The 27053-nt window shown below is 37.2% G+C and overlaps 1 protein-coding gene across 2 annotated transcripts; it reads right to left on the bottom strand.

Annotated features, from left to right (window-relative positions):
* Nucleotides 1-64: 64 nt before the first annotated feature.
* LOC145595025 (uncharacterized) lies at nt 65-4592 on the bottom strand. 2 transcript variants are annotated; one of them, XM_081651380.1, is made up of 3 exons: nt 4378-4592; nt 2722-3616; nt 65-350 (listed from the first exon to the last, which is right to left on the bottom strand). In XM_081651380.1, exons 2-3 carry the CDS (start codon nt 3579-3581, stop codon nt 176-178), a joined length of 1035 nt encoding a protein of 344 aa, XP_081507506.1. In that variant the 5' UTR covers nt 3582-3616; nt 4378-4592; the 3' UTR covers nt 65-175. The 2 variants fall into 2 exon arrangements, with proteins under 2 accessions (XP_081507506.1, XP_081507514.1); XM_081651388.1 differs by having other exon boundaries at nt 2722-3626; nt 4378-4535.
* Nucleotides 4593-27053: the final 22461 nt, after the last annotated feature.

Here is a 27053-nt window from a genome sequence, read left to right as displayed (position 1 = left end):
CTATAGTACAATTATGGCAGCTCCTCCACCATGCTACATAAAATGCCATAGCAATTCAAATCGAAGGATTTCCCGGCATTCAGCTCTGCTACAACAATGGAGCTAAGCAGCTGTACAATGGTACGGAATAAAGAAAGCAAACCACGCAGTTTGGAGACCGGTGATTGCCCTAAGTCTAGATATTAGAAGCATTCAGGGCCATCATCTTGCATTGCTCATTCATGGCCAATAGCTGGGCTTCTTTCTTGTCTAATAAAGCATGCAACCTCACATTTTCATCCATCAGTTTCTGTACTTCAGCTTCTTTTTGCATTTTCTCCCCCTCCAATTGGGTTGTTTTAGCAGCCAACCTGTTTTAGGAAGAAAAAACACACACACATACACACAAATGTAAATTAGAGTACAGTTTCAACAAGAAAATGAAAACAAACTGCAATCTCTCAAAGTAACATTAAATTGCAAGATACTATTACACTCATAAGAGAAACATATTGAAAAGTAGATTTTGTATTCAATTTTACAATACCCAATAACCCTTGAACATATTGAAATCAGTCTTTGAATTCTAGTGATAGAATCAACCTCTGGAGAATATAAACATAAATATACACACTTCACTTTGTCTTCCGATATGGGTATAACAACCTTTATGTCCCCAAAGTCTTGCACCTTTGTCCAGTTTAAGGACAGCGCCATGACAAAACTATTCAGCTTTTAACGTATGATAGTCGGATATGTAATTATGTAGCCACACCCAACACACATACAAGTGATATAGTGTACAACCAATAACACCAAAAAAGCAATTTAACAACTCCCTCCATATTTCCAAATTCAACTTGGTTATTGTAGCTATAAAAGTCGAGAAGAGGTGAAAATGGGATCCATATATGCGACTACTTTTGCTTAACAGAGGAGAGAAATAAACAGTAAGGGATTAATTTATATAAAATTTGGGCCACACAAAGTGTCATTGTAGATGGAAAAATTGAATAAAGGTAGAAGAAATAGAATGAATAAAGTAAAAGTGAGTTTTAAAATAACGAATGAAAATGGAAAGTGAGTAGAACTTAGGAAAATGGAGGAAGTACTAAGATACTGAATACTTGTATAATACTTTGCAAATGCACCTATTTAATTATTATAACAAAGTAACAACTACAACACAAAACTACCAACACAATTTGCTATATGTCACAACCTGCTAATTGCCCGGCGTCAAAATACATGACATATTTACCACAAAACAAACACGTTGTGACAACAAAACAGAGAAATGTTTTAGCAAAATAACCAACTATTATAATACCACTTGAAAAACACCCCAACATTTCTAAGTAGGGATGAGCTACAATTTCGGGTACCTAGAGGTTAGGAACGGGTTCTGATTAAATGTGCGTGTTAAAAATTAAATAGGCTAATAGACTAAAAATATATCAATTGGTTTGTGTGTGTGTGTATACCCGGGTAACTGAAATCAAAACTAGTACCCGACAAGTCCGATTTTCAAAATTTTAGCAGCCAATTTGCCCGAGTTCTAAAGTTGAGGAACCGGTCCTAACCAATTTCCAGTCATTCTTTGTGATCACCCCTATATACAAGTAAGATATCTCATTGCTTATACTCTGATCAATTAATCTATAAAAAGTTGTCATGTACTTCCAGTGTTTTATTCATAAGATAAAACATAGTCATATTGGAATCTGTTCAAACTGTCTCAATGTATAATTTCGAATATCACCTATATATATATATATATATATATATATATATATATATAGAGAGAGAGAGAGAGAGAGAGAGAGAGAGAGAGAGAGAGAGAGAGAGAGAGAGAGAGAGAGAGTGGCTAAAGGATGGGTTTAGACTTTGGAGTGAGGTAACGTAAGAAAAAGATGATATGAGAGGGTGGGTTTAGGATCATATAAGAAACCTCCTTAAGGTGACAAGGGTGAGAAATGATCTCAACCATCATATATAGATATACTGTTATAAGATTTGTAAGCATTTGCTTGAGGGGAAAAACATATGCGGCTTGTAGGCAAACCTATGAAAACTTTTAATTGGATCACTTCACAGACCTATGAAAACTTTTAATTGAATCACTTCACAAGCTTGACTTATGAAAACTTTTGATTGGATCACTTCGCAAGACAGACCTATGAGAACTTCTGATTGAATCACTTCGCAAGCCAGACCTATGAAAACTTTAAATTGGATCACTTCGCAAGCCAGACCTATGAAAACTTTTAATTGGATCACTTCTCTCTAATTTATGGTTTTCTCTCTCTCAAATCAAATCTTAATCTGTCAATTGATTTATGTTAAGTCAATAATTTCAATTTTTGGAATAAAATCATTTGATTTTCTCCTTTCTACAAACTCTTCTCCATCTAAGTTACAACAATTTAGATTTCAAATTTTCAATCAATAAGTAAAGTATACAGGCATAGTTTCTCCCTCTCAATTATCTTTTGCTTTTGGTATCAAGCTTTCAAATTTTATTAGTGCTTGTGTATTCAAATTATTCATAATTAAACTACACAAACTTTGGTGGCTGGTGTGAACGATTTATAAAAGCAGCAATAATTTGAGCTTTGTTTGTGGACTAGCAGATAAAAAATAACCTTCCAAAAATCACTATAATTCAAAGCAACAAAAAAATAATAATGGTGGCAAAAAAAAAATACAGAGTACAATATAAACAATTGAGCAAATACTAACCGTTCAAAGAGCTTTTCAATAGTTTGGAATTGTTTCTCAGACGAAATGAGTGTTTCTCTAACACTGATGAGACTACTGACATATGATTTCAGAGACTCAAAATCACGCTTTACGCGAGAAAGTTCCTGCTCATTTTCTGCAGCTCTTTGTCTTTGCCTAGATGTCTCTTCAACCAAATCTTCAACTCTCTGCCTCATCTCATTCAAAATACAGTTTGTTCCAAAAGCAAATCTTTCCATCTCCTCCAACTTCAAAGACATGATTTCAAGTTGAGTTTCCTTCTTCTTAATTTCTTCTTGACTGAAGTTTACTTTCTCCTTCTCAATAGCAGTTTCAGACTCTGCAATTAGGACCCTTTTGACCAGAGTTTCCATCACATTTGTGACCATATGCACAGATTTTAATAGATCACACACATAGGCTCCATCTTTATCACAAACAAGACCACTCTGATCACTTGTTCCGGTAGATGTTACATCACCAAGGCCATCAAAAGACAAAATATCAGTATATTTAGACCAACTAGATAATGGAATTCCGTCCTTGTCAACAAGCCCTATCCCTTCCAACTGCTTTATCCCACAAGATGCTTGTGCTAAGTGCGGAACCGCCATTGTTCGTGCTCTAGTCTTCAAATAGGTCAATAAAGTTGCCGCTGTTTTCACTCTCCGTAATAAAATATCCAACTCGTTATCTGCCTCCACTTCAGACCCGGCAATAGAGGCTTTTACCTCCATACATTTCAGTTGCAATGCATCAACTTGAGATTCACATCTTTCCATCTCCTCCTTCCAAATTGCATTCCTTTCACCTAAACGAGGCTTCGAAACTGATAAATCAGTATGCTCCTCTGCTGCCATTTCCTTTATACAGTCCCACAGAATAGCCTTCTTACCTGAGAAGCTCTAGAAGTAGGCAATACACGTAATCATTATAACATAACAAAGATTAATTAAGCATACTTGTGAAACATTCTAAAAGAGTCCAGACTTCTGCATACATAAACATGTGACAGACAGTCAGACACCAATATTATTGTGGAGGGGTGAGAAGCTGAGAACAGCTGCTAGATCAGTTTATTATACAACAATTACATGAAAAAAAGAAAAAAAAAGAAAAAAAAAAAAAGGAAACCTGATTCAAAACTATTCAGACAATAGTAAAGCTCTACCTTCAACCTATAAAATCATTTAGCACTATATATGGAGTTAATCACACCATACACCAACCACATAATTTCTCAAATGATGCATTAACAACAACAAAGCCTTAGTCCCAAAATGATTTGGGGTTGGCTAACATGAATCGTCATAAAAAAATAAATTTCTCAGATGATAAGAAACAAAAATACTAAGAATTTAAAAGGACATGAACAGGTAATTTAACAAATAATTATAAAAAATTAAAAATTAAAAATTAAAAAAAAAATTAAAAAAAAACAGATCAATTAAAAATCAGAGAGTAAAACCCTAATAGGTAAATAAAATAATAATGAAAAAAAATACCCATTAGCAGTACTGAAAATCAGAAAGATCTAAGCTTTAATGAAATTAAAAAAAAAAAAAAAAAAAAAAAAAAAAAAAAAAAAAAAAAACTATAATTTCAGGGTTTTGGATATGTTCAACAGATAGGAAGAAATAAGATAAAGAAACGCACCTTGAGGAGAGAGAAAGAGAAATGAAAATTAAGACGCCGGGTTCGATGAAGTGATAAATTTGATTCAGGGAAAAGAGAAGAAGATGGAAGATTGAAGATTGAAGATGGAAGATGATGACGGGATGTCCGTCTTTTGTTTGCAAGGACACCGATTTGGTAAAGGTCACCCCAACGAGAAATTAAGGGAGACAAACAGAGGGCATATTGGGCCGGTGGTTAGCTTTTTCAGTTTTTTTCTACTCCGTTTTAAAAAAATTAAAATATGTTGTTGGAGAATAATCTAATTAATGACAACTCTAGCTATTTAAAAAAAAAATTCCCGTTTTAAAGGAATTGAGGACAGTCTTCTCTCACCCCTCAAAAAAAAAAAAAAAAATAAAAAAAAAAATAAAATAAAATAAAATTTTTTACTCAAAAACTTAATTTTGCGGGTTAAAATATATTTATCGATTTTCTATCATAATTGCTCAATAAATTTACTAATTTTTATCGAACTAAAATTATTCTTATTATTTGTAATTTTTTGTATATTTATTTAATGGATCTTGCTAACGAGCGTCCCGGGGCGTTAGATAAAGATAAATTATATTGGTTGAAATGGTATTAAGTTAGGAATTCATGACAAAATCACGCGTTGTTCGGTGTAATTAATGTTAATTTTACTCTAATATTTGCACTTTATTTCTCGAGCTAATTCAAGTTTATCAGAATGAGAAACAAATGTTGTTTATCAAGGGGTGGCGTCGTCATTTCGCGTCGGAAAGTAAGGGTGTAGGGAATAATTTCAAGCCTTAAAAATCCCACTAGCTTGAACCCCACTGTAATCATACACTAAAGTACGGTGGCGTCCAAAAGGGAAGAAGATAGAGCAAAAGAGTCGCCAACAAGTTTTTTAGGAACTTGTAAACCGTTCACGAGGTGAAGGTTACACCCCTTAACGATCTAAGAGATCGTCAACTCCATAAGGTCATGAACCAAATAAGGGTCCGGGGATGAAGGTACAAATCCAACCTAAAATAGATTGAACCTGCCCTAATAATAGGCCTCTACTTTATTCTGATCGTATTCATGTGCGCTTTTTAATTAACATACAATCAATAGGATTAACCCTAAACCTGCTTAATATATGTTGGTTGAATATTAATGCACAAACAAATCTATTATTGGCGATCACTTGAATTATAATCAAATTAACCCTAACAAGATTATTAATTATCTTATTAAGCGTGATTACAAGTACCAATTCCCTTTAAACATGCATGAAAGGTATGATCAGGCAATAACAATAAATATAATCAAGCAACATAGTAAATAATCAACATCATGAATAATAATTATAAATAAAATAATCATCATCAAAATAATAATAACAATAATATTCACAATCATCATAAATTATAACAATTATAATCATAATCATGTTCATGTTAATATTAAAGCATAATAAAAATAGCAAGATCCTAGGCATGATACTAACAAGATTAATAACAATATAAACATGATCATAATATCAATTAATCAATTAAAGTACTTACTTTGATGCCTCGTACCTCTTTCTAATAACAAAATACACACGTTAGTAACTTCAAGGAAAATAATAATCAAAACAATTAAATTAAATAATTGAAATAGAGATTTGAGACCAAACCCTCAGAAATTAAAACCTTTCACGTCTAGGGCGAAGACAACTTCGAATATGGCTAGGTGTTTCTAGATCTTGCGAATGCGGAATTTTGTATTTGAAAACAAAGTTTAGAAAAGAGAGAGAATAATCAAGAAAATCTTGATGAGAGTTGGTGATTGAAAAAGGGGAGATATGGCCTCTATTTATAGGAAAAAAGAGGGTCGGAGAATTAAGAAAAGAATCCAAATTCGAATCGAAATAAAACTCGTAGACAACAGTTTTTGCGGATTTTGTTTTTATCATATCTTTTGATCCAGGAATCGGAATAAGATGAATAAGATGTCTTTGGAAAGATCTACTTTTTAACCCAATTGGAATCAGATTAAAATATGTTGTAGAATAAAATATATGAACGAAATAGTGAGACGGTGTTAGTTTTGGATAGAGTTTGATATCTTATTCATATCTTTTCCGTTATAGCTCGGAATTATTATTATAATATATCATTGGAAAGATAATTTCAAGATCTATCCAACCATATAAAATTTGGATAAAAAATATGAGGCACGAAAATAATATCTGACTGTCTTTGAACATGTTTAAATCCGAATAGAATTAGGACTTTAAAAAAGGAAAGTTTTATAAAAAAGGAAAGTTTATATTTAAATCAAATTCCTTAATCTTATCTTTTCAAAAAAGGATAATTAAGATATTTTAGAAACTTATAGAAGATTCTAATCAATCCTAATTAGTTTAGGAATAGGATTAAACCTTTGGACCCTCCTCATGATCATTGGGTCGTAGGTAAAATCCGGTTTGGGCCCAGTTTAGTATTTTGGCCATAACTTCCTCATTATCCATCAGAATTGGGCTTATAATATATCGTTGGAAAGTTATTTTCAAGCCCCATCCAACTACACCATTATTGGACCCTTATCATGGACCAAACTGAAATGGAATGGACGTTTTCATAAAATAGAGTGGGTTTTCGAAAACAGAAAGAAAGAATTTTAACAAAAACTAACCGCAACACTAGACTTTTCACACTTTCACCTCATTCGATTATGGTTCGACGTGAAAGGTATTCATCACTGGGTTTGGTTTTGGGGAGACACAAATGGGTGTCTACAAAGGGTAATTCGGACATTTGATCATAATCGTTGAAGACAGACGTTAGTTCTTGTTTTTGTTGACCGTTAACCCAAATTTTGTTGACCCCCTAACGTTGTTACTCTGTTTACTTTCTCTCTCATCAGTAATAATTCTCTCTCCTCAGTAAATTTGGGTCTCTCCCTCCTAAGGATTATCACCTTCATCAGTTGTCTTTGCACTTGTAAGAAATTGGAGTTGTTAGAACTTGAACCTGGATAATCCCCAATTGGAGCGTATTGCTGGTATGGTTTTGAGTTGATTTTTGGAGCCGTAAGAACTTCAACCTGGATAATCCCCAATTGGAGCTATTGCTGGTATGGTTTCCAATGCTAAGTTTGTTATTTACAGTTAGGGTTTTAGATTCAATTTTATTTTTTGATTGAATCAATTCTTTGCAATTATTTGCTTCTACTTAGGGTTTCCGAATTCAAGTTATTATGTTATCCGAATCAATTTGTGACGAATGTAGGGACAATTAATGTTATTATTGCATTCGCTTGAATCAATTAGCTAGAAATATTGGGACAATTAATGTTATTTTTGTCGCTGATAGTTCTTGTAGTTATTAAAACTCGTTATTGTGTTTATTTCATCTGAGTTACGTCTGGCGAATCAATAGTTCTTGTAGTAATGTTCTTGTATTCCCTGAAGTATTTGGTGTTATTAGAGTTGTGTAAAGGTGTTATGTTTATACGGTATGAAAATGTGCAGGTATATGTGTTGTTCCATCACATTTTACAGCAATGGATATTGCACATTTAAGAGAAGATTGTTCCTGTGTTGATCTTGAGTTGGTATATATTCTGACTTTTTTTGAATCTAAATTAGTTAGATTAATCTGTTAATTGATATAACTGTGAAAGATTACTTGTCTGGTTGTAGGAACTTGGTCGTTTTACCAAAAGGAAAAGGCATTTTGATTTTGATCAGGTATGTTGTATGTTCACCGAGTAACTATGTTGTATGTTCACCGAGTAACTATGCATAGTTGGGAATGACAGTTTACTTAAAATGAAATTGTGTGTGAAAAAGGCTGGCAGCGTCAAGTGTGGGAAGATTGGACAATTGCATCCAGAGATGTTTAAGGTAACCTGAGATTTATTAGGTTGTTTTTTTTTGCAAAGTTGTGTACCTATTTAATTAATGGTGACCTTCTACTTGTTCATAGGATAACTTCCATACTGTTGGAGAGGCATTAAAAGGCAAGGGGGAAGTTTTGAAAGAATTTGCTCGTGGTAGCTCTAAGGTTTGCTTGCTACTTTGTTAATTAATGCATCATATGTATGTGCCATAGCTTCTTCTGGTCATTGGGGTTGTAATATATCACCCGTTTGATGATGCACAGGCACCCAACTTGACATGCCGTATAGAGTCATTTGGTAGAATTTGTCAAAAGTTTGACGGAAGACGTTGGAGGTGGGTAACAGAAATGAGATTTGGTGGTTTACTGCATCTTTCCTCGTCAGGCATGCAATTACCCAGGCAATTGGCATATTGGTTGTTGACTCGTGTTGATCCAGTTAGTAAAATTTTGATATCTCCAGATGGTAAGGAATTTAGTCTGTCTCCTAATCAAGTGTATTGGGTTTTAGGAATTCCTAATGGTGGGAAGGCTGTCCCTACAAAGAAGAATATGACATCAAAGTTAAAAGATAAGGTTGAAGCAATATTGAATAAGTATGGGCAGTCGTGGGAAACTAGGTGTAATGGTTATGAGGGTAAGGTATATACTAGTAAGGGTATATCTGTGAATCCTAGGCTGATGGAAAGACTGGAGGGTGATTGGATGGAGGGGGAGGAATTTGAATTCAAGACTCTATTCCTATTGTTTTCCCTCCACATGGTATTATGTCCAACCCAGTCTCCTAGACTTTCAGCCGATCTTGTTCCTGCGTTGACATGTGCACATGCATGGATTATGACTGGTGTGGGTTGGTGGTGTCGAAGTTACTAGGTAGTGTATCATCCTTTGCGCGTAAGTTTTATACTAATGGTTATGCTGGAGGATCTGGAGGCTGCTTGTTATTCATTGTGGTAAGATATTCCTTCTGGTTAGTTATTAGCATAATTTGTCATATGTTGCTTGATTTGTATTGTGTATTAATTGTCTTAAGATTTGAACAGATTATGTACTTGGACAGGCTTAATAGGGTGCCGCTAAGATGGGGTGTATTTCCCAGGATCAAAGTCTGGAATATGCAGGAAATTGGGTCAGTTGCAAGGCTTGATCGTCACTCCATTGATGGTGACTTTGGTAAAATGGGGGTGAGTGTAGCAATGGACCATGTTGTTTGGTGTTTTTAAAGGCTTTTTATGCTCTTATGTAAGTATGCTTATTATGTACGTATTTCATATGATTGACGTTGCATATGGAGAGAGTCATCCTAAGGAGGCTAGGGATAGCAACGGACCAAGTTTGATTCAGGTTTGTTAAACAACACTGTTATAATTGAATCAGAAGTTAAGAGTAGTGAGGAATACTTGTTAATAAATGCTATCGTTCTGGAATGTACAGCCTAACGATGAGGTAATTCCATACATACTCAAACCTCCTAAGGCAAGGAGGATTAGATGTGCGACAAATCCTTGTTTTGTCTGGAATCCGGTACCTGATGAATTTGTTCTGTACATGGAGGTTAGCATGTGTAATAGTTATAAGGATTCATGTGCTCGTATGAGTTTTTTGGTGTTTGGTGCTCATATTATATTTCGTGGTGCACCAGGTTGGTGAAATGATATGCAATGTTCAACAACAAGAAGAGCAAGCCGATTGTGTCAACGTAGTTGTTCAACAAGGATACGATCGACAAAAGAGCAAGGAATATGATTTACAGTTTGTTAAGTGAGTTCATTCTTTGTACTGTACTAATAGCATTTAGATTGTATCATTGTAACTTTACACGGGAATAAACAATTACAAGATACACAATGTAATAATACTATTAATGTCATGATTGTTGTTTATTAGCACAATAATAGCCAATAATATGTTTTCATAACTGATAAGTTGTACATCACAACAATACAAGCCAATAACTTAGTTGTTAGAACATATAAACCGTGGGCTACAAAACATTGTTGATACACATCCATTGCAACAACCTAGTACTCCATGTCGCAGTATCTACGAGTTCAGCGCCCCTTATTTAGGAAATCACGACCATTCACCATGCTTTACATCCCTGGCCCCTACAACAAGTGCACACACACATGGTTATTGCAATGGTTATGCATATTAGTGTCTAATTAACAAGAGCGAATAGTTTTTTGGGCTTTTACCTGAATGAGACCCAGGACACCCTTGGTTGTTGTTCTGATTGGTAAGAAGGACAAGTACCTTGACATCCAAAGTATGACAATTCCACCAGAGATGCCGTCGGGGTTCACCATCAACCACCCATTATATGGGAGTGCACGCACTATCTTTTCAGTGTCCGCCCTGCAAACTCGGTGTTCTGAAATAACCACCATGTGTGGATGGTGTTGGTTGATCAAGGCATTTATGTGCCTTCCGAAAGAGGCCCTTGCAATCCCTCTTGCATTCCATTACAGAATGATAGTGTTAGGGATTGTTGGTGAGTACGGATATGCATGCACATCATCTTCATGAGTAACACCCGGTAGGAATTCAGTTTCCTGTCCAGTAGCAGCATCAATTAAAATGTAGTGCCGTGGAACTACGGATAATTGAATATGTCTTTCTTCATCCGCTGCTCCATCCCAGTGTATGTTGAATTGAATTTGCCTTTCTCTTTGAACAGCGCTGAACAACAACACCGCGTTTGACCAGCTGCTTGTATCCATTGTCGTTGCAACATACTGTACATGAATCATTTCAATTACACGTGGAAGGACGGGAGGAGGATAAAGAATGTAGGCGAATTCAGGTGGGATTACATCCCTTGAATCTTCTTGATTCAGTTTAGCCATCAACCAGAAAAACACCCTTTTGACTGGCTCAGTGAGGAAAACCAGATCAAAAATGTTAGGGAGGTGGGCTGGGTGTAGATCTCCATCGTTCGACAGCATTTGCATTTCTTTCCACTCATCTGGTACCCCACCAGGGTTGCAAATTATCCGACGGAGTACGTTTCCAGAAACTATGTTGACATCTTCAATTTGTTGGGTCTCCATCATAAATTCTACTTTGTTTGGGTTTAGGTCTGATATACCAGTCGCTGGTGGTGCGAACTAAGACACATGAGACCTCCATGTGTGGATGACCTGCTGACTATACGGAGGTGTGTCCGGAGGTGTCTCCAATGGGTTGTGTCTGCTTGTTGGTGTATCAGGTGGGGAGGGTGTGCCAGGATTGTAAGTTTCATAGTTCGACACCATTGTCGTAAGCACAGTAAGCATAAAGTTGGAAGTAGGAAGGCTGGTTTGGGAAGAACAAACACTGATGGTGATATGGCCTTTAGGAACCCTTACTACTCTGTAAATGGGCCGAAAATGAGAAGAGTCGTAAATGAAAATATTTAGATGCGGCCCAAATGTTTTGAACAATAAGAATCGTGCATTAATACCCTCTGGCCCATGTTTTACGGCCCATGAAAATATTTAGATGTGGCCCAAAAGCCTACTATTGCTAATTACATGTTTTACGTTAAGCCTAATTTGTGGACCTTAGTTGTAGTGGCCCTTTGGGCCTTAAAAGACCATAAATGGGCTGTATATGTGCTGCCTTATGTGTAGTGGGCCTAAACTTACAAGATACTACATCAACAAATGCAAGACCTGCTTAATTGAAGTGGGCCTTTTGGCCCTTAAAAGACCGGTTTTTTTGTGTTATACACTAGTAGAATAAATGTGATGGGAAACGGTTATAGGCAAGCGGTTTACAAAATCCGCTTCCCATTTGATTAATAAAAAAAAAAAAGAGGGAAGTGAAATGGGAAGCGGTTTTGGCGCGAACCGCTTGCCTTTTAACTAATGGCCAGCGATTTGGCCTTGAACCGCTTACCATTAGTTAATTTGGCAAGCGGTTCAAGGCTGAACCGCTTACCATTTAAAAAAAAAAAGCGGGCTCAATACACCCTCTCTTCTCCTCCCTGTTTCATTCAATTTGGTTCCCAAAATTTTCAATTCCCCCGCCTTCCCTCCTCCTCTCTGTCTCCCTCGTCCTCACTTGTCTTCCCACTTCTTCAGATTCCGGCCACCACCACCACCACTCCATTCATATTCATTTTTTTTTAATTTGGCTATTTAATTAAGTGAAGCTGCGCGTTTGGGGGTCGTGCGTGGGTCGTGGGTTGAGGCGGCTGCTGCTTGGTCGGAGGTTGATGGTGGTTGCTCGAGGCTGCCGGTGTTAGCTGGTGGTGTTCGTGGGTGCACTTGGTGGTGGTGCATGTTCGAGGGTGTTGTTGAATTGAGCCCAATCACGCATTCTAGCTTCAATCTTCAATCTTTGTCTTTCTCACTCTCAAATTAGGGTGAGTTCTTGCTAAATTTTAGTTTCATATGTATTAATTAGTATTAATTGTTTGTTATTCCTAAAATTTCAAGTTAGGGTTTCAAGTAGTTAATCCAAGTTTCATATGTATATATATATTGTTTGAATTTGAGTAGCTTTAAATGAAATTTATGAATAGAATATATATTAGTTAACATTTTAGTTTGTTAAATGTGGTTAATAAATTGCAATATATATATATATATATATATATATATATATATATATATATATATATATATATATATATATATATATATATATATATATATATATATATATATATATAAGTAAACTTAGTTTGATTTTGTATGTATGTTAATTTTATTATTAGCCCTATTTAAATGAATGAACTTGTTTATTGTTGAATGTCAAATAAATGCAAATAATAATTGAATGCTTGCATCATCATTTGCCTAGATACCCGTTCGAGTCTTTCTCAATAGGAGAAAGTCTTGAATAGTCCCCAGTTGGGACTGTTCTTGGACGTTTAATCTCACTTAGGTAGTGAATGTATGTCTGTTTTTCGATTTTAAGGAATATCCGGGCTTCTCATTATCTCTGTATGTTCTCTGGGTACATATGTAGGTAAGTTATTACCTACATCGTGTACTTGGAGAACTGGGGGGAAATGCTGCCGAATTTTCCTTAAAATTGAAAAGTTGACATACATTCACTAGTGAGATTAGACGTTTAAGGATGGGTTAGGTTGGAGTGATAAGGACCTTTTGGGAGCATTCATTTTTACGATTTATGGATGATATATATGCTATGTACTTTGATTACATAATATATGTTACATTTATCATTGTTTGAAATGTGTTGGTATGTTTAAAGGTAATTTAAATCGTCAATGGATCGCGGTTGGATGTATGGTAGACGTTATACATTGGAATTTTTTAATGGGGTTCAAGAGTTTTGCAAGAGTGCTTCACAGTATCAGCTTAGAACGGGTGTCAATTACCTTTATTGTCCTTGTGTCAATTGTAATAATGTCATAAGGGTCAATAGTGTGGATACCATCATGGCTCATGTACAATGTCATGGGTTTAGGCCTCAATATCATGTTTGGGTTTGGCATGGTGAGAAGGGATCGTATAGGGAGAATGTTGTTGGCAATGAGACGCATGTTGAAAGTGCCGAGATTCATGTTGAAGAAGAAAATGGGAGTGATGATGGTGGTGAAGGGGATAACACCGAGGATGGTGGTGGTGATGATCACTTGGATGAGATGATGCGTGATGTTGAAGGTGAATTTGGTGACCGACCTGATGTATTTGAGTCATTATCAGAGGCTGCCAAAAAGCCTTTGTATCCCGGGTCCAAAAAATACACAAAACTCTCACCCGTGCTTACACTATTTAACATTAAGTCTAAGCATAACTGGAGTGACACTAGTTTCACTTCTTTGTTGACTGCGTTATGTGATATGTTGCCAGATGGGAATGAACTTCCTAATTCCTATTATTATGCAAAGAAACTAATGTGTCCATTTGGTTTGGAGTATAAAAAGATACATGCATGTCCTAATGACTGTGTTCTGTATCGAAATGAATATGAAGAGTTGGAGGAGTGTCCACGTTGCGGTAAGTCGCGTTACAAGCGATCAAGCTGCAATGCTGGTAGTAAAATACCTCCTGCCAAGGTGTTGTGGTATCTTCCTATTATTCCAAGGTTAAAGCGTCTATTTTCAATTCCAAAAGACGTCAAGAACCTGAGATGGCATGCTGAGGGAAGAAAGAAAAATGGTTTGTTGAAGCATCCTGCTGACTCTCCACAATGGAAGAACATCGATATGAAATTTAGGGAATTTGGTGGTGAAGTCAGAAATTTAAGGCTTGGGTTGTGCACGGACGATATGAATCCATTTGACACTCTTAGTACTGAACACAGCACATGGTCGGTACTTTTAGTGATTTACAACTTGCCTCCGTGGCTGTGTATGAAACGGAAATGCTTTCACTTTTGATAACGGGGCCAAGGCAACCTGGAAACGACATTGATGTTTACCTTGAGCCCCTTATTAATGATTTGAGAAAGATGCGGGACGACGAAGGTGTTACCGTTTATGATGCCCATAAGAACGAGATGTTTCTTTTGCGTGCTGCCCTTATGTGGACCATCAATGATTTTCCTGCATATGGCAATCTGTCAGGGTACAAGAAAAAAGGGCATAAAGCATGTCCCATTTGTATTGATGATACACCGAACGTGTACCTTGACCACTATGGCAAAGATGTGTACGTGAGGACCGGAAGATTTCTTAGGCGCGATCATCCGTATCGTAAGCAGAAAAAGGCCTTCGATGGGAAAGTTGAGGAGGGGGTTGCGCCTAGGCCATTGAGTGGAAAGGAGGTTTATGAGAGAGTGAAGGGTATTCCATGTGTTTTTGGTAAAACAACGAAACCAATTGACCCACACGCTCTCTTTAAAAAGGAATCAATCTTTTGGAAGCTTGAGTATTGGAAAGAACATGATGTTAGACATTGTCTCGATGTGATGCATATAGAGAAGAATGTTTGTGATGCAATTCTGGGGACAATTATGAACATTCCTGGAAAAACGAAGGATGGCAAGAATGCGCGGTTAGATTTGCAAGAGTGGGGTGTTCTTCCGGAGTTGTGGGCTCAAGCTAAGGTAGGGATGGCGAAGGTTAAGGAAAAGGGAAACGAAGATGGTGGTCAAAACCGTAAGGGGAAGCGCAAGGACAAGGCCACGGGTATCGCAAAGAAGAAAGGTGATGGAAAAGGAAAAAACCAAAAGGTGTATTTACCTCTAGCTTGCTACACATTATCAAAGGAAGAAAAATGGAGGTTTTGTGCTTGTTTGTATGACATTAAGCTTCCTTCTGGGTTCTCGTCAAACATGAAAAGGTTTGTTTCCTTAAATGGAGAATTGAAGTTGACAAGTATGAAATCCCATGATTGTCACATGATGATGCAAGTTTTCCTACCGATTGCACTTCATGGAATTTTATCAAAGCACGTGAGAGAAGTTATAACAAGCCTCTGTGGATTTTTCAATACTATTTGCAGCAAAGTTCTTGATCCCTTTACACTTGATGCTCTCCAGGCGACTGTTGTGGTAACTTTGTGCAAATTTGAGATGTTTTTCCCACCTTCACTTTTTGACATAATGGTGCATTTGATTCTGCATTTGGTTCGTGAGATTAAGTTGTGCGGTCCAGTATTTATGAGGTGGTGCTACCCTTTTGAACAACACATGGGTACACTGCAAGATAAAGTAAGAAATCCAGCCCATCCAGAAGGCAGTATGATACAAGGAATTGTGTCCGAGGAGATTGGGAATTTTGTGGCAGAGTATGTTGCCGTTGCCGAGCCTATTGGGCTTCCTACATCCCGACATGAAGGGAGACTTGATGGTCATGGCACAATCGGGTAAAAAAGGATCTGGGCTGCTCGAGATCAAATCATGAAAGCTCACTTATTTGTGCTTCATCATATTGCGGAGGTTCACCCATATTTAGAAGAGCACATGGATAGTTTGCGTGTTGAATATCCATCAAAAGGGGAAAGAGCACTAATGCAGTTGCATAATAAGATGTTTGTGAAGTGGTTCCATGATCGTGTGATGCGTCAATTGGATGAGACTGTGTCTGATACAATAAAGTGGCTAGCTTATGGTCCAAAGGAAGATGTTCATTCATTTGAGGGATATGATATAAATGGGTACACATTTTGGACTGAAAGTCGGGATCAGAAATCCTCATCGACTCAAAATAGTGGTGTCACTCTTGTGGCTTCATCAAGAGAGTTTGCAAGTGCGAAGGATACATCACCAGTTGACGCACTATTATCATACTATGGACGAATTCAGGAAATATGGGAACTAGATTACCGTGACTTCAAGGTTGGTCTATTCAAGTGTAAATGGGTCGATAATAATAGGCGCAACGTGAGAAATGATGACTTCACTCTTGTAGATCTTGGCCACTTGCGGGATAGTCTTGAACCATTCATCCTTGCATCTGAAGCTAAGCAAGTGTTCTATGTAACTGACCCGTCCGATCCAAGATGGTCCATCGTCCTGTCTGGCAAAAGGAGAATTTTAGGGGTTGGAGAGGTTGAGGACGAGGAAGAATATGATGCATTTGATGATTCTCCCCCTTTCACTGCTCCTACACTTGATGTAGCAACTGATGTAGATGATGATGCTACTTATATTCGATCTGACCACAATGAGGGAATACACGAATGAGATACTTTTATTAATGCATGTTTTATTTACTAAATATCTTATGCTCTAACAAGTTTGTTTTTAATTCGGGAAGTGTTTTATTTTTTTGTGTTTTCAACGTATAAGCATGTAATATTCACTAAATATATGAATTGTTTAGAGGATTATATGTGAATTTGTTATGAAACCAAAGAAGTTGGGTAAGTGTTTGTCTTTCATAGTGCCTCAGAATTGATTGCCATTACTGATGACTAACAACATGCTTTGCTTGTTTACTGTAGGTGTGCACATATCATGGATCCTGATGAGAACCTTCATTCTGATGAGGATATGGATGATGATGATGGTGACGAGTTGTATGATGTTAATAAGGAGACGAATATGGGGGAACCGGAAGACCAAGCTTATGACCAGTTCCAACATAAGCTTGATGAATTTGAGCGTATAGCTTAAACTGCCCCACCTATTAATGATAATGTGGTTACCGAAGTTGTAGGTGATTCACATTGTGAAACTCAAATGCAAAGGCAAGTGAAAAAAACCGGTGGTGGAGGAGGGGTATAGCCACCGGTGAACAGAAAGAGTAGGGGTGCAACTAAAGCTTTCAAGAAACCCGGAGTTCCTATGGTGCTTGAGTTTGATGAGTTAGGTCAACCTACTGGCCAATGGCGCGACAAATTTTCTAGTCAAGTTGGCATTCTAACTTGTAAAATACCAATCACACTTGAGTTTGCCGAGATACCTCACGGGTTGCTTCAAACATTTTGGGACAATACTATGGTAAGTATTTATTGCAATCAAACTTTTATTTTAAATTCATATATATCAAAAAAAAAAAATTGCAAAAACAACCCCCGGGAAAAAAAAAAAACAAAATTGCAAAAACAACCCGAGGGCTGCAGCCGGCAGCTGCCCGGGGCTGCTGCCTGGGCAGCAGCCTGGCCTGCTGCAGCTGCTGCAGCTGCCTCGGGTGCTGCCTCGGCTGGTGCCTTGCCCGATTCTCGGGTTTTTTTTTTCCATTTTTTTTTCATTTTTTTTCTCTTGCCTAACGTGGATGTTTGCGCCAATTACAGAGTATGTTTCATATTCCTGATGAGCCGGCCAAGAGAAAAGTCTTTGAATCTTTTGTACAAGAGAGATTCAAAAACTTCAAGAGTTACTTGAGGACGAGATGGATCCATAAGAGAAGAAAGAGAAGACCAAAGAAAAATGTACCTGCAGATGGAGAAGAAGAGAAACCTGATAAGAAACCGTGGGATTTATATCCACAAATAACGGTGGATGATTGGGAGAAGTTTGTGGAAAAATCTTCCACTAGGACCACACTTGTATGTTTTTATTTATCAATAGAGTCGGCTACTCATATTTAGTTTCTTACAATGACTGATGCTAACATATATTTCTGAATGTGTAGGAAAAAACCGAACAAGCTAGAATCAATGCCGGAAAGAAATTGTATAACCATCATATGGGTTGTAAGACCTTTGCGGAGTCAAGATCAAAGTGGGTCAAAGCGGGTCTATACCCCAAATCCATAATGTCATCAAGTGATAAACCACTTTCTTCCACGGTGACAACTTTGGTTAATCGTGCAATTGACTGGTGGTGTGCTATGCATGGGTTGGACAAGGAAACCGGCAAGTATGTCATGCAACCGGATAATAAAGTAGTAGCAGACGCACTTGTAAGCAAATTTTTCTACTTATTAATTGTATTTCCTTGTCAAGTACATTGTACTTAGATATGATAAATTTTTATGTGTTGTTAAAGCTCGAGCATACTTCGGAAGTGATTGAAGGCAAGCTGACTCCAAGCATCGCACATGATCCTTTCACCTTAGCTTTGGGAAAACCATACCACCCTGGGTGAGTAATTGGTTTTGGCGGGAAACAACTATGGTGGGAGTAGGTGACGGGTTCAGAATACACCAAATCAGCAAAAAGCAGATCAAGTGTTAATTCGCCACATCGGATTGATGAGAAGGAAAAGGAATCAATTAAGGCGGAGATACGCGCGGAGCTGCAAGAACAGATGCAAAGTCAATTCAATGCCATTCTGAAGCACATGAACTTGCCGCCTTTGCCATTTCCCTCGAGTACCCCAGTAGACTCATGTAGTCACCCAGGAGGCCCCGAGGATGATCCAGTAGTTGAGAGAGAGGTAATTTTAGTACTAGGACGAATTACGTCATATGAAGTTCGTCTAATGAGGTCGTTTGCATGTTTAATTGTCCTACGGATGCAGAGTCACTGAAGAGAGCAAATCCGATGCCTGAACCTTTCCCAGATGTTAAGGTGAACTTCACTACCTAATCATCTTTTCTTATGTTAGGCTTTCGTTTATTATTTCTTAACTTATGTCCTAACTCCTAACCAAATATGTAGGAAGAGACGCCTTGTGAGCTTCTTCACCCCGGGGAAACAACCGGTGGACAGTTGCAGTTGGTGGGGTATGGTAGTGCACAACCTTTTGACAAGGTGCATTTTAAGTCTAATACTAGCACCCATTACATCTCGGTCGGGATCGATTCTATAGTTGCTGGGTTTGAGGACTTACCACTACCGGTGCCTAGAGAGGAATATGATTTTTTTAAGTTGCGTGACGCGACCGGGAGCTTTGTGCAATGGCCACGTGATCGGTTGAGGTTGGTAGGAGGGGTAAGTAAACAATACTTGTATGTAACTACTTGTATGTAACTAGATTAACATGTGCTTTGTGCAATGACCATGTTTTTTTATGCTACTAGATTACTATGGAAATTCAGTCCGCTAAAAGAAAGAAGGTGGAGAAGCAAAAATCCAAGGAAGAAGGTCCTCTGAAGATGGAACAAGGACAACTGTCGAAGAAGAGTTCGAGAGCTTCATGTACTCCACTAGTAGAAGCCAAAGTCCTTAGGTCGCTTTCGAAAGCATGTACTTTTCTTCACAACCGTGTTAGTGAGTTGCCTACGGGTACACATATTCAAGTGAACTTGCCTAAGGCATTGTTCCACTATGATGAGGATGCGATCGCATACATTTCAAGAGAGGATGTGACGGAATTTCTAACCAGTTCCATGCTTAACATTTCCATCATTCAAACATTCATGAGGTAAATTAATGAGACTATTTCTAAACATATTGTATTTTTTATATTTTCATACCAAAACAATGCAACTAGTAATTACTTGCACACATTACTTTCTTGAAGGTCACTACAGGAGCTCCTTGCTAGTAAACCCGATGGTCACGCAGCAGTTGGGTGGTTATGCCCCGAGCAGACCTCCGTAACCAAATGCTTGCATAACCCTCGTGATGTGATAGATTACCTTGAGCGGGCTATTAGAGAATCAATGCGTGCGGGAAACAAGTTCTTATTAGCCCCTTGTTTTGAGGAGTAAGTTTAAATATATCACTCTTAGTTTGTTTGTTAAGTATAGATGTTGACGCATAACAATTGATTGATATGATATTTGCTTTAATATACATGTAGTCTACATTGGAGCCTTATGGTGATTTGTGTTTCCAATAACACAATCTACTACTTTGACTCGGCTCGTATATGGCCACCAAGGAAGTTGCTAGTGAATAACCTATTGAATAGGTACATACCGCTTCCTATTTATTGTTTTGTATCATCACTTAAGTGATTGAGTGGCTATGTTCCTAAATCGTTTGTCTTTTATTTTTTTGAAGTGTTATGAAGAATTTGAACTGTCGTTCGGTTGCGGGTCCCACGTGGAAATATGCGAAGGTAAAGCCTTGATATATTGATTTATTTAATAAAATTGCCTTGAGTTTTGGCTATGCATGACTATTTTAACTTTGTGTCATTTTAGTGTGCGCAACAAGACAACGACGTTGACTGTGCCCTCTACGTGATGAGGTTTATGAATGACATAGTCAATAGGTGCACTGAAGCCCAACACATTGAGGAGGTACTTGTTTTTACTTTTTTCCGGTTCGATTTCGGGTAAAAGCCGTCCTAAAACTAAGTATAATGCTAATTTGCTATGATTTCAAACATTAGACACCTAAGACTAGTTATAATTGACATGTTATGATAAAGAAATTTCTCATTAGATAAGAAATGTAGAAACCGGGCAAAGTAGTAGTGAAATAGGCGATTTCGGGTAAAAGCCGTCCTAAAACTTAGAAGAATGCTAATTTGCTATGATTTCAAACATTAGACACCTAAGACTAGTTATAATTGACATGTTATGATAAAGAAATTGCTCATTAGATAAGAAATGTAGAAATCGGGCAACGTAGTAGTGAAATAGGCGATTTCGGGTAAAAGCCGTCCTAAAACTAAGTATAATGCTAATTTGCTATGATTTCAAACATTAGACACCTAAGACTAGTTATAATTGACATTTTATGATAAAGAAATTGCTCATTAGATAAGAAATGTAGAAATCGGGCAACGTAGTAGTGAAATAGGCGATTTCGGGTAAAAGCCGTCCTAAAACTAAGTATAATGCTAATTTGCTATGATTTCAAACATTAGACACCTAAGACTAGTTATAATTGACATGTTATGATAAAGATATTGCTCATTAGATAAGAAATGTAGAAATCGAGCAACGTAGTAGTGAAATAGGCGATTTCGGGTAAAAGCCGTCCTAAAACTAAGTATAATGCTAATTTGCTATGATTTCAAAAATTAGACACCTAAGACTAGTTATAATTGACATGTTATGATAAAGATATTTCTCATTAGATAAGAAATGTAGAAATCGGGCAACGTAGTAGTGAAATAGGCGATTTCGGGAAAAAGCCGTCCTAAAACTTAGTAGAATGCTAATTTGCAATGATTTCAAACATTAGACACCTAAGACTAGTTATAATTGACATGTCATGATAAAGAAATTGCTCATTAGATAAGAAATGAAGAAATTGGGAAAGTGAGCACCCGAGGCAACTACAGCACCCGAGGCAACTACAGCACCCGAGGCAACAACCTCGGGTTATGCTAGGCAGCTGCAAGCAGCCAGCCACCAAACTGCAACAGCTGCCAGGCAGCAGCAGCCAGGCCGCTGCACAGGCAGCTGCAGCAGCAGCCTAGGAGCTGCACAGGCAGCTGCAGCAGCCCAGGCAGCATCCTGAGCAGAAACCGAGCCGTTCATGCAATTTTTGTGTAATTTTTGGGTACTTGCATTGTTAGTGTATCATGGGCAATGTTTGTGATAAAAAATTCCAAACGGAAAAAAATTGAAAAAATGGGCAAGTAGAAGTGGAATAGGCGATTTTTGGGTAAATGCCGTCCTAAAACTGAGAGAAATGATCTTTTGCTATGATTTAAAACATTATACACCTAAGACTAGTTGTAATTGACATGTTATGATAGATAAATAGCTCATTAGATAAGAAATGTAGAAAACGGGCAAAGTAGTAGTGAAATAGGCGATTTCGAGTAAAAGCCGTCCTAAAACTTAGTAGAATGCTAATTTCCTATGATTTCAAACATTAGACACCTAAGACTAGTTATAATTGACATGTTATGATAAAGAAATTGCTCATTAGATAGGAAATGTAGAAAACGGGCAAAGTATTAGTGAAATATGCGATTTTTGGTAAAAGCCGTCCTAAAACTTAGAAGAATGCTAATTTGCTATGATTTCAAACATTAGAAACCTAAGACTATTTGTAATTGACATGTTATGATAAATAAATAGCTCATTAGATAAGAAATGTAGAAAACGGGCAAAGTAGTAGTGAAATAGGCGATTTTTGGTAAAAGCCGTCCTAAAACTTAGAAGAATGCTAATTTGCTATGATTTCAAACATTAGACACCTAAGACTAGTTGTAATTGACATGTTATGATAGATAAATAGCTCATTAGATAAGAAATGTAGAAACCGGGCAAAGTAGTAGTGAAATAGGCGATTTTTGGTAAAAGTCGTCCTAAAACTTAGAAGAATGCTAATTTGCTATGATTTCAAACATTAGACACCTAAGACTAGTTGTAATTGACATGTTATGATAGATAAATAGCTCATTAGATAAGAAATGTAGAAAACGGGCAAAGTAGTAGTGAAATAGGCGATTTTTGATAAAAGCCGTCCTAAAACTTAGAAGAATGCTAATTTGCTATGATTTCAAACATTAGACACCTAAGACTAGTTGTAATTGACATGTTATGATAGATAAATAGCTCATTAGATAGGAAATGTAGAAAACGGGCAAAGTAGTAGTGAAATAGGCGATTTTTGGTAAAAGTCGTCCTAAAACTTAGAAGAATGCTAAATCGGGCAAGTTAGAATGATGTTTGAAATATTTAGCATATATACATTATTATTTTTTAATTATTAGTTTGAATTTTACGTAATATATGAATGATGTTTAATGTTTGGTATTTTTTTGTTTTCAAAGGTTTGTAAAAGGGAAGACCCTTTGACAAAGGAAGAAGTTGATGAAATTCGCGACATGTGGGCTTTTTTTGTGACATTTGATGGCATCTAGGTAGAATATATAATATATATGTGTTAGTTAGATAATGACTTGGATTGAGTTTTTTTTTTTTTTTTTTTTATTTTATTTTTATGAACAATTAATATTTAGTTACCGTATCTTTTTTATTTATTTTATAGTACGTAAATCCATATGTACATTATATTACTTATTTGTAATTAGTACTAAACATTATGTTATTATTATTATGCATTTTATTGTTATTGAATTATTATTATTCCAAAATTTGTAATATTTTTAATTAATTATTATTAATTATTAATATTAATTAATATAATAATATTAATTAATAATAATATTATTAATTAATATTATTAATTAATATAATAATATTAATTAATAATAATTTTTAAAAAACTGGATTAATGTGCTTATCAAAACAGATCACTAATAATAATATTATTATTAATTATTATATATATTCAAATAAAAAAAAAATTACAAATGGGAAGCGGTTTGGCGCAAAAACCGCTTGCCATTTGCACTGCACATAATGTTATGTGAAGTGCAAATGGCAAGCGGTTTTGGCGCCAAACCGCTTGCCATTCCCCCCAAATGGGAAGCGGTTCTGAACCGCTTGCCATTTGCTTGGCAATTGGCAAGCCCCCTAAACCCATGCGGTTCAGAACCGCTTCCCATTTGGGGGTTTGAACCGTTTCCCATAATGTTTTTTCTACTAGTGATAGTTGGATGTTTTAATTTAACCCAACTTTGTGGAACTTAGTTGTAGTGGGCCTTTTAAGGCCTTAAAACCGAGAGGATACTACATCAACAAATGCCCGATGATATTGATAAACTTGAACTGTTAAATCACAACATATTACAATTTGCTAATGACAGATCAAACATCTACTATTGCCGAATCTGAACAATAACAAAAGTTAATAGTAAATGGCATTGCATTATAGCTGCCAAAATATATATCTGCCAAAATACAATATACTTATGCCAATTGAGGATGTAAAACTGCAAAATATCAATTGGCAATATGTAACAACAACAGATAACAGTGAATAACATTAGATTAACATTTAACTTGTTATAATTTTCCATACATTCATCACCTGGTTCTCTTCGCTGCTCTGGATTCTGTGTCTCTTATCTCGGAAAATCAGGAAAACCCCTCCAATCACTTCATACTGTGAACGTCCCACCGAGCGGTAGAAGTTGACATTATTACAAATGAAGCGAGACATTTGAACAGAACATCTGGTCTCTGTTAACACAACCAAGTCGGGCATGTGTAGCTCATACAAGTGCTTGAATTGAGGGAGAAATGAGTTCCTCGCCATATCCCTACAATTCCAGACCATGATCCTCGTCCCAACGTCTTCACCGGTGGAACTATCTACGCTGAATTGTAGTGTCACTTTCCGTCCATCCAACACATTTCCGGATAACCAACTCCAGCTAGCTGACAATTGTGTAAAAGTTTGTGAGCCGTTAATTGTAAAAACCTTCAAGTCGTCGGAGTAGCCGTTTATCTCCAACCGATGTCTTCCCACATTAAGGGAGCACGATTCCATTAGAGTCGGCAGTATTGAACTTGGGTCTACAATATTTTCCACGCACTTTGGGATAACATGTTCTACCCCAATTCCATCTACACCCCCGCATTTGATGATAATCCTTTGTATTGCTATTTTCAGTGGAACAGGTAATAGTGCCAAATCTGAAAGATCTGGAAGGTGAGCTGGGACAATGGAATTCTTTTTAAGAAGCAATATGTCACCAGCGGGTCGTCGTCCATGGGCAATCCAATCAGCAACGGTTGCAGCAGTAACTAATTTCAGGTTGAGCTTCTGTTGTTCAACGCTTGATACGGACTGTACAACAGCCAATATCCCTTTACCCATTTGTAGGTATCCACCTACAGGTCGAGGAGGCCTGAATTTGACGGCAAGAGAAGTGGTTTCTACAACAGTCTCTGGAACCAACCTGTTCTTGTACACAACAAATTTGTTTTTACAACCATGGTTGATCCAAAAACCTCTCCCTTGCCTTCTCTTCAAGTCCCTAGCGCATATTTGGAGCCTATTAGTTTCATCTACAGGTATTTCGACTGAGGTTACCATTGGATTGTAGGGTGAATATAATTTTTGGGGTATGTCTGTTTGTAGTGATGTGTTGCTTGTATAGTATTGATTTCACAAAAGCGGGAATGAACAGTGGAAAGTGTACTGTGATGTACTAAAATGGCGCAAATTTTACGCGCCCAAATTTTGACCCATTTGTAAATTGGTGCAATCTTACGCGCCCAATTCTTACCAAGCCACGCACGTGGTGGCCCACGTCCAACGTTTATACCAAATGATACGATTGGGCCACACTAAACAAGGGTGGAAGCATGCCTTACGCTATACTTGGCCCAACCAATGAGAACACTGTACTAGGGCTGTCATCAGAATATTATGGGCCTTTTAACAAAAAATTGAAGCGATTGGGCCACAGTGGTTGGAATTCGGCAACATTTTTAAGTAGGCCCAATGAATCACAATACTTTGATTTAGTATTTAGTATAAGCACAATATAATGGGCCTCATACAACAAGATGGTCGTGGACTTGATTAAATTTGATTAAATTTTGTAATTACCGCAACTATAATGAACCTTAAAAACAAAAGTGTTATTACAGCACGAATGAACGGAGATTAAAACACACAATGTTTGCCATCATACACATGAATTGAAATTACATAAATTAAGCATTATGATTGATAAATTATTACTCACAAACCCCCCTGCAGTAGGTCTCCCTTCCAATGTCATTCAATTGCTTGCTTGGCTGCGAGGCAAATGAAAATTTGTTTAATTGACTTAAATTTACTTGAATTAATCAATTAGTTGGGAGGATACTTACTATGATGTTTGCTGACAAAACCTCTCCGTAAAGGGTATTCTTCCTGCAAGAGAAGTATGGAGAAGCTCCTTTTGCCCAGAAACACATTACTCCTCCTAACCCACAATTTGGGCCAACTACCTCAACCCTGTAGTTTCCCTTGAGCTCACTTTGTACGAATTTTAGCATTGGCTTCCATGCCCTTGCCTTAGTGACAATAAGGAGGAGTGGTGAATATGAGTCGTGAATGATTCCGAAGTTTTCTGCAAAAGAGGGCCTGTGAACATCCCTAGCATTCCAAATCACAATTCTACTTCCCTTACTGAATGTAGATTGGCATGAAAACTTATTGGCTGTTTCTGATTCTATTGTTGTTCTGAAGTACCTATGCCCCCTACGATTAGTTTGACGACTCCAGATTTTGAAGCTAATTTGGGATATTAACTGAGTCACCACCATAACGTGCACACCAGCATGATAAGCCCCCATGAAGATCTCACGAGGTGCGGTGGGGAGGGCGTAGTCGACGATATGATTCGGGTTTACATCAAATCGCAGATCGAATATGGGGATCACTTGTTCTGGAATGAGTTCTGGTTCAAGGGGACTTTGTTGAAGGCTCAACCATTTAATAAAGTGTCTAACCCCTTTATGTAAGTATCCGTCTAAGTCAGATAGCAGGGGAATGTAAGCAGGCCTGTAATTCCCCTCAAAATTCATCATCCGGAATGGACTACCGTACGGTGTGTCGTTATGGTCGTTCATCCGCAACTCCTCCTTGAGGGTTTGTACATGGATCTTATTGAAATCACTATAATCAAATTGGTTGTGGTAGTAATCGGTGCCATTCACATCGATTTCGGCTTTGGTAGATGGATTGAAATGATTGAAATACATAGCAGGATTTTTGGGATGAAATCTAATTCCCCTGCTCCTGGCCGTGATCTCAGATGTAGAAA

Source organism: Chenopodium album, chromosome 2 (assembly GCF_948465745.1).
Source record: "Chenopodium album chromosome 2, dcCheAlbu1.1, whole genome shotgun sequence".
Lineage (NCBI taxonomy): Eukaryota > Viridiplantae > Streptophyta > Magnoliopsida > Caryophyllales > Amaranthaceae > Chenopodium > Chenopodium album.
The sequence above is the reverse complement of the archived record's forward strand: the minus strand, read 5'-3'. Positions and strand labels throughout refer to the sequence as shown.

Bases quoted from the DNA above. Each gene is read 5' to 3' on its own strand.
- LOC145595025 (XM_081651380.1), bottom strand. From the start codon at position 3,581: ATGGCAGCAGAGGAGCATACTGATTTATCAGTTTCGAAGCCTCGTTTA. The intron at 351-2,721 runs GTTAGTATTTGC...TTCCTAAAACAG, and splicing joins ATTGAAAAGCTCTTTGAACG to GTTGGCTGCTAAAACAACCC.